Source organism: Siphateles boraxobius, unplaced genomic scaffold, assembly GCF_051911475.1.
Source record: "Siphateles boraxobius isolate OS27281-9 unplaced genomic scaffold, OSU_SipBor_1 61, whole genome shotgun sequence".
Lineage (NCBI taxonomy): Eukaryota > Metazoa > Chordata > Actinopteri > Cypriniformes > Leuciscidae > Siphateles > Siphateles boraxobius.
This window is the reverse complement of record NW_027509188.1, coordinates 9,416,127-9,425,300: the sequence shown is the minus strand read 5'-3', so window position 1 is coordinate 9,425,300 and position 9,174 is coordinate 9,416,127. Positions and strand designations below refer to the sequence as shown.

Genomic DNA, 9,174 nt, shown 5'->3' with positions numbered 1-9,174 from the left:
CAGACTTATAGATTCATACATGAATCGTTGTGCTCTCTGAATATAAGTTAATTGAGCTTCAGACAGTCATCCTACCAGCAGCGTCTCGGGTTGATCTATCACTGATGCACATCCAATTTCTGTTGTACTCCTCACTCATGCCTCATAACTTCTAGTCTCAAAGTTTTTCCAAAAGGAGACAAGCTGGATAAACCTGCAGGACAAGCGCTCTCATTGTTTCTGCCCATGTTTGATGTTTAGTGTGCTCTAATTACAAGCACACCTGATAGAGATTCATCACGAGTTGAGTTCGGCTTTTTCCGACGGATGACATCATCTGGATGACAACGCTCTTCGTGGCTTTCCGTAACACCTTCTATGACAATCAGTTCGGCATAGAAATTCTCTTTTTTTCTTCATTTGTCCCCAATAATGTTTAACTAATATAAATAAATGTTTTTAACTTCACAATGATGTATCTGTCTTTTTATTTCTCCTTATTTTCAATACATAAGTAGTCTTTGGGTCAATTAGACCGCAGCAGGCTGATGTCAGTCTCCATGGATGGGCCTAAAGTTAACTTCAAGTTTTTAGAGCTCCTCCAGCTTGACCATGCTGAGAACTGCGGCCATCGGTGGCTGGAAAATCGTCCGGTTATTGAGAGGGCTCTGACGGTCTGGCCATCTCTCAAGCTATACCTGGATGCTGTGCACAGAAAAGAGCTGCCAAACCCAAACTGCCAAACTTACCCAAGAAAGTACTGGGTAATATAAGGGAACTACTTAGGTTAACCCTCTGGGGCCTAATGTGTTTTTGCGGTCCTTGAGATGTTTTGACATGCCCTTACATTTGTGCTTTTTCAGTTGCTCATAAACATATTAAGGTTAGGTTTAGAGGTGGGTTCAGGGTTTAGTACCTAGTTATTACCCAGTTATTGTAATTGCTATAAGTACATATACATGGGGACTGTAAAATAAAGTTTAATTGTCTGATGAAGATCCTGAGGGCTCAAAACATAACCCGTGTGACAGTCCATTATAAAATTGGTGCATTTTTGGAGCCTTGGTGTGCCGACTTTTGTTTTCCCACTAATAGCTCAAAAATGTATCCTGCTCTTTTATCTCTGAATGGCATCTATGCTAATGTTATTCTTTTTGCCACCCTGTCTTATCCTCAGACTCTCCACTTTAAATGTGTGCATCAGTCTTCCATGATGGACTTCACCTAGAATAAAATTCCACCTAGAAACAGTTTTATTTTGACAGTGATTGTTTATTCTACTGTAACAACAACATAGTCTTGTGATCTGTGCGTAAAGAGCTTCTGCAAAATGAAGTTATGAAAAAGGAATTCAATTGAGCTATAAGGTTCAGTGTGTCCTTATTCCCGCGATGCTCCAAACACTTTTAGCTTTGAGAATAGCTCTGCTTTTAATTCAAGCTTTTCCAGTAAAAAGCTACTTTTCCTCAACGAGTAGCAGTGTAGTGCGGCTAACTTTATTTTAATGTCACATTTGTACACTGACGAGTGAGTGGAGGTAAACAACATGTCTTATATGGCGCTGGTAAGTTTCGATTTCGAAAAAAAACAGTACTCTAGTTTTTCTATTATTATTATTAATTATATTTAGAATAAATGTATCTTGTTTAGGCCTATACATGGATTTCCCGGCGACGTCATCACTGCTTGCGCACGCAACCAGGAGACAAAAGACCCGCGGTCTTCGTACTGGAGTAAAGGGTTTAGGCCAGTAGCATAGTGGTGGTGTTATCGCTTATTTCAAAAAGGGATGTTTTTCCTTTAGGATTTTTTTATGTCCGGACATACACCCAGGCATCAAGGCTTAGCTTTAAGGCCTTGCCTTTGACTAGGGAGCACATCTGACCTCAACACGCAAAAATCCGGTGCAGCATCAAAGTATTTGACATAGCACGTAGTTGTATGCATCAAGGGATTTGTACGCTCTAATCATTTCTCTTGTATACACACTTGGTGTCTGAATTAGATAATTATATATATCAGGCCATACAATTGCTGGCCACTTCTTGTCATCCACAATCCAAAGATCGTCAGGTATTGGGTAGGGATCCGGCAAGATCTCAGCATTGCTGAGAGTACGTTTTTTAATATAATCGCAAACACAAACAAACAGATCCAACTCTGAAATTGCAGTCTATTATTGAGTCAACAAGAAATTACAAACAATGCGAAATCTACGTTAATTACAATGTTCTTTTACAGAACTCGGCATAACAGATAGCGGTTTTTTGCCTCCTGGATCCGCGCGCATCCGGTATTGTTTGTATACAAGAAAGCCGTGTATACTATAAATTAAACCCAGAAATAGTCATTATTTCTGTCTAACTAACATTAAAATGACTGGAAATAATATATATTAATAAACTTGGATAAAAGTTTATATTTCAGATCATTATACTATGAACACTGATGTCTACAGTAGCGTTCAAAATAGAGTAGGCCCAAATCCTTTTGAAAGTAACTAGGCACTTCAAATAAAGATTGTATCAGTTATATTGTTACAAAAGTAGGTGGCAACTAGGGATGGGCATTTCTTAAAATATTGCATTTGAATATTTGAGCTCACAGAAAACGAATATTCGAATATTATTGAGAAAGACGTTACTTCAAACAAACGTTAGTTTTGTCACCTATGAACATCTCTGAACAAGCCTATATGACTATATTAACAAGCTTATAAATTTCATCCTTTGTATAATTGCTGAAAACATTGTGTGCACAAGATAAAGATAAAAAATCATTTGAGCACTAAACGCAGAGCGCACAAAAAAACGCCAATAAAGCAGGCTGCCCCAATTATTGTACAAAACGTTTAAGCCTACACTCAAGTCTGAATGTTATTGCGTTATTGTTTTACATATTCTTGTTGAGAAAAACAAGCATATCAACATGCTCGGGTGAAAGTCGGCATCTTAGTCTGTTAACAATAAGGACGGCTGCAGAGAAAACGCGCTCCGCCGGCACAGACGTTGCAGGGACACACAAATACCGGTGTGCTAAGCGGCCAAGTTTCTCGAAGCGCTTTGTGTTGTCTCTCCACTAATTCATAGGATCTTCATCTGGTGGAATACACAGTTCCATCAAGAACTGTTCCCACTCGTCTCGGCTTGACTCTCTGTAATCTTCGCCGAAGAACAGGCTCAGCCTTCTCCGATGACTGGGCACTGGCTCATCCTCTCTATCATGGGCGGCGGCACTCACATCAAAAGAAATGCTCTGATATTGTTCAAAAAGTTTTTCTCTTACGGTTTCTCTAATGTTTACGTCGAGGAACCTGAGGTGTTTGTGCCGAGAATCTAGAGCGGACGCGAGAAGAGGCGTTTTCCCTGCGTTCTGCAAGTTAGCGATGTTTATTCGTTGCTTGAGAGATGCTGCAACTGTGTTTTTGAACTCATTCACTTTCTGTGATTCTCCACCGCTCATCTGAAGGTGTCTGTAGATACAGATTAAATAACTGAATATGAAAACTGAATTGTACTCTTATTCCATATTGCCTATTTATATTTAATTTGTAAGTCATTTAAATAAATGATAAAACAGTTGACTGAATTTCTTAAATTAATTAACGTTTGATTCGTTTTTATAAATGTATATATTTAAATGGAAAGAACCCGATAGAATAATTAAAAATAGACCATAATAAAATTAACTAGAACTGAGTAATATGCTACATTTATTCGTTCATTTGAATTATAGACGAACCTGGAAAGAAGGCTTTGCACAAGTGGATACAGCATGGAGACAGACACGTAGTTTTCGCCACCCAGTGCTTCACTCGCTATTTTCAGGGACTGGAGAACAGGTAATATTTCCTCAATTGTCTGTCAATGATCAACGTTTAATTCCAGAGTCTTGGCATCCGCCAGCTTGGTTGTGGTCCTGTCAGACAGGAGAGCGGTGATCGCACAGCGTTGTTCATGCAAACGTGCAAGCATATCAGCAGCCGAATTCCAGCGCGTTTTGCAGTATTGCACAAGCTTGTGCGAAGGCAATTCCAGCTGTCTTTGTTTCTGTTTCAGTGCATTTGAGGCAATCGTGCTATGATGGAAATGTCCAACAAGTTTACTACATGCACCAATGATTCTATTCATGCTTGCAGCTTTAAATCCATCATTAATGGCCAACTGAAGTGTGTGTGCGAAGCAAGGTAGAGATTCCCAGTCCACGTCTCTGTTTGCAGCTACTATATTTCTAGCATTGTCATGCACACACGCGACCACTTTGCCATCCAGGCCCCATTGTTCCACAGACGTTTTCAAATAATCCGCCAGGTTGGCAGCGGAGTGTCGCTCTTCCATTGCTAGGGTTTGCAGAACTGTTCACCTTACTATCAGCAATGAAATGACACGTTATAGTGACATATGACTCTGTAGTTAATGCTGTCCAACTGTCAGTTGTAATGGCCACGAACTCTACTGTCCCTAAAGTAGTTTTGAGTTCGGAAACCATGCATTCATATTGAAGCTCGATTCTCGCTGTTATGGTTTTCCGTGAGGGAGTGTTGTAATCTGGTTTAAGAAACTGTAAGACTTCCTTAAATCTGTCTCCTTCAACGAAACTTAAAGGAAGCATATGTCTAGATTTAGACAACGCCATTCTTCAAACACCAGTCATCAAATGCACATCATCAAATGCACAGGTTATAACTGTGAGTTTTAGTTTGCGTGACCATAATTTATGAGGATTTTTTTTTTTTACGGCACTCAAAGCAACCTTTTGCGAAATTCGAATAGTGTTTTGATTTTTCGAATAATTATTGCAGATCGAATATTCGTTCACATCCCTAGTGGCGACAAGTGACTGTTAAAAAATTATTTTCATTTAATTATTCACTCAAGAGATTTGGTTAAAAAAAAAACTCCACTTCACATCGTGCCTGCATTACCACCTCGTGTGTGCATTACTTTTCTAATAATTCAACGGCCTGTCGTCAATTATTCCTTACTTAGGCCCTGTCCACACGGACACGGGTATTTTTATAACCGTGACTTTTTTTACGCGGTTCGGCCGTTCGTCCACACGAAAACGCACTGAAACCGAACATTTTTGAAAACCCCTGCCAGGGTGAGGATTTTCAGAAACGCCGGTTACAGTGTTGTCGTGTAGACAGTGAAACCGGGGTTTTTGCCTTGCGACGTCAGAGTGTGCGCCGTTATCAGCTGTGTTTGACATCAGATTTGCGCTTCTGATTGGCCAACGTGGCTTTAGGGTTAAGGTTTATAAACACCGCCTGCTGGCGTGGCATGCTCTTGACCGCGCTTGATTGCGTGTTTTTACGTTTTCATGTAGACGGAGACCGAGCATGTGTGGACGGGATTTTTTTTTAAAACGCTGTAGGAAAAACTCCGGTTATAAAAATACCCGTGTCCGTGTGGACATGGCCTTAAATAGACTGCAGCAATTAGCATTTGTCAGAACCTATAGTAACTTACATTATTTTGTTTAGTTGTTTATAGAGTTGAGCCGGATACTCGGCTGAAACGAGTATCCGGTACGGATAAAGCACGTTTGCCGAGTACGAGTGTTATACGAGTAATACGAGTCAATATCTGTGCTCGGATTGAATAAAATCCTCATTGGGTAGCTGACTGTCTGCGTTCTGTGATAGGCTAGTCACAGCGCTCCTCCACACATACAGATTTATCGTGTTACTCTGTCCCGCTCTGCTCACTCACACACAGAACACAGAGAAGAGAACAGCTCTCTCTCTGTCTCTCCCTCAGTCACTCAGGTTCGTGGGCGTGTCTTTTCCGTTAACGTTTAGGGTTTCTTCAGCTTCAGATTTGTACTTACTTATTAACCAGTAGAGTTCTGGTAAACGTGGGGTTTGTTCAGACGTGATGCGACTCGCGTTGCGTCTCTGCCTGTTGGAGATTTTTTTTTCTTTTTTAAACCGTCAGCTCAGCTTGCTCTAACCAGTTTTATTACTTCACGCATTGAGTGTGTGACACTGTCTTGCTGTATTTCATAAAAAAATAAAGGAAGTAGTGGTATAAAACTAATAAAGTAAACTATATTACAAATTAATAATTAGCTACACACACACACTCTCTCCCTCTCTCTGCCGGCCATCGGAGTTTTTTTTTTTTAAACCGTCTGCTGGCTTTTTTAAACTGTCTGTTTTTTTTTGGACTTTACGCACTGAGTGTCTGACATCTTGCTGTATTTTATATAAAAAAATAAAGGTAGTTGTGGTATAAATAAATAATATTACAAATTAAGATACACACACAAACACACACACACACACACACACACACACACACACACACACACACACACACACACACACACACACACACACACACAAACACCCCCCCCCCCCCTCTCTCTCCCTCTCTCTATCTCTCTCCCTCTTTCTCCCTCTCTCATGATCAGTGATACAGAATAATGAGTGATACAGAGAGTACTTCAGCTAACACTGCACCACCAGTCAGAGTTTGCTTAACCTTGCAGGACAGTGAGGGTCAAATCAGTGACAATGAAAACAGTGACTGTAGCACCCACCTTTCCCCCACTGAGACCAATATTGCATCTGGGGATGGAGGTCCTCCTCCACCAAAGATCAAGAGGACTTCTGCAGTATGGAACTCTTTCACTGTATCTGAAAATGATCCCTCCAAAGCCATTTGCAAGCTATGCAAGTCCAAGCTAAGTAGAGGTAGAGATGCAAAACATTACAACACAACATCTCTACATAACCATCTGCTATATGTTCATCACATGAGAAAACCCACTGTATCAGGCACCTCCTCCTCCTCTCCTCTTCCTTCTCGGGTCACTGGTGTTCAGCTGGGTGCTGCTAAGGGCTCACATTCATCTTCCTCTTCGACAATACTCACTGCATTTGCAGCAAAGCAGCCATTCTCAGCAAACCATCCCCGGTCAAAACAAATTACAGAGATGATTGGTAAAATGATCTGCACTGATCTTGAACCTTTCTCTGTGGTGGAGAGGAGAGGCTTCAAGACACTTGTTGGCTTTTTAGAGCCCAAGTATAAGATCCCATCGAGGCACTATTTCAGTCGAACTGTAGTGCCTGAGCTGTATGAGGCAATGAGAGGGGAGTTGGTCCAGTCACTGAAGGCAGCTGAAGGAGGTGTCATCAACCTCACTACAGATCTCTGGACCAGCAATCACAACGCACATGCATATCTCTGTCTTACTGGGCACTGGTGTGAACGTGTAGGGGAAGCTTCAGTACAGAGGAAAGCAGGGCTGCTAAATGTTGGTGTGCTGGACATTGAGCACACATCAAACAACATTCTGTGCTGCCTTAAGGAAAAGATGAGAGAGTGGGAAGAGTCTGTTGGTCAGTCTGTCACAATACGGTTTGTTGTTTCAGATAATGCAGCGAACATGGTGAAAGCTTTGACTGAATATGGGCACATCCGTTGCGTGTCCCATACGCTTCACTTGGTGGTGATCAAAGCACTGGAGAAGGACAGGGTTGTGACATCCCTTCTCTCCAAAGCCAGGAGCATATCTGGCCATGTTCATCGCTCAAGCAAAGCCAGCAACAGACTACATGAGCTGCAAACACAGTTGAACCTCCCCGAGCACACGCTCATAACAGATGTAAAAACAAGGTGGAACTATACGTTCTACATGCTCCAGCGGCTGGTGGAGCAGCGCAGGGCTGTGCAGATTATGACACAGGAGTCTAACATGGGTAAAGCTCCAACAATCATCTATCCAAATGAGTGGGGGTTAGCATCAGACATGCTCACTGTTCTTATTCCTTTTGAGGAGGTCACACGGGCGCTCTCAAAACACAGCGCCTCCATCTCTGAGGTCATCCCCCTCCTGCATGGCCTGTGCTCCATCATCAGGTCACTGCATGCTGGTGAGGAATCTGAGGATGAATCTGATCAGTTCATGGCTGGTGATGATGATCAGGATGCCACAGTGGGGCTGGGCCAAGATGTTGCGGCTGAGTCCAGGGAAAGGTTAGGCACAGCAGCAAGGAAACTGGCAGCCAATCCGAGCAAAGAACTAAAATGGCGTTTTGAACCAATTTTTGCAAACTCCACATTTCTGCTTGCCACTCTCCTTGACCCCAGATATAAGGACAGCTGTTTTCCAAACAATGTTGATGTGGAGACACTGAAGAGGACATTACTCCTCAGGATGGAGCTCTGTGACCCTGTGGCTACACCTGCAAGAAACACAGAAGAGACACCTGCCACCAGCAGCACTTCAGTCTTGTCTTTCCTGCAGAAAAAGAAATCGGCTATTCCAATGAGGACACATTTACCATCAGGTGATGTGGAGGCCTACCTGGCAGATGGGGACATCAGCCTTACCGATGACCCAGTGAAATACTGGTCAGGCAAGCTTCAGTGCTGGCCCAATCTTACACGCTTTGCACTGCAGCATCTCAGTTGTCCACCTACAAGTGTCCAGTCTGAGCGTGTTTTTAGCACAGCTGGAAATGTGGTCAGTCCACAACGTGCAAACTTAGACCCTAGCCATGTGGAACAACTGGTCTTCATTAAAGTCAATGCAGATCTGAAAAACAGCGTTGGACTATTTGATTCGTAGAACACAGTCCCCCGACCCCCCCTCTCTCTTTCTCTCTCTCTCTCTCTCTCTCTCTCTTACTCACACACACACACACACACACCTGGTGTGGAAATAAAAAATAAAAAAAAGAACAAAAAAATTCACACTCTTAAAAAAATTAAAAGGTAAAAAAAGAAAGTTATGTTGAGTATGAAAACTCTTGTTCATTACATTTTACTTAATAATTACAACCACATGTGTTGTATTCATTATTGCAAAACTTGTTCTGTATATAGTTCGTTTGTTATCGTGATCAAAAAAACCATTGATCTAAAGCTCAATGCTGATGCGGTCATGTAATTATAGTTTTCTAGTCAGCAATAAATATAACAATTTCTGATCAACCCATATCAATTGCATGCTTAAAATAACATACCCGTTAAAGCCCCGCCCATTTCAAGACAACCCGACCCACTTCCGGGTTAAATCCCACCCACTTCCGGTTTAGGCCCCGCCCAGTCCGAGTACAGATACAGATACAGATAATTCATATGGTTAACAGATACAGATACAGATACAGATAATGCTGTACTCGCTCATCCCTAGTTGTTTATAAAATACTATTTCTTCTGGCAAAGTGCATGAAGTCAC

General features: G+C 41.9%; 1 protein-coding gene across 1 annotated transcript; it reads left to right on the top strand.

Moving 5' to 3' along the window:
• Window positions 1-6,408: 6,408 nt before the first annotated feature.
• On the top strand, window positions 6,409-8,562 carry LOC143718551 (zinc finger BED domain-containing protein 4-like). Its single transcript, XM_077209568.1, has one exon. It carries the CDS (start codon window positions 6,409-6,411, stop codon window positions 8,560-8,562), a length of 2,154 nt encoding a protein of 717 aa, XP_077065683.1.
• The last annotated feature ends 612 nt before the right edge of the window (window positions 8,563-9,174 follow it).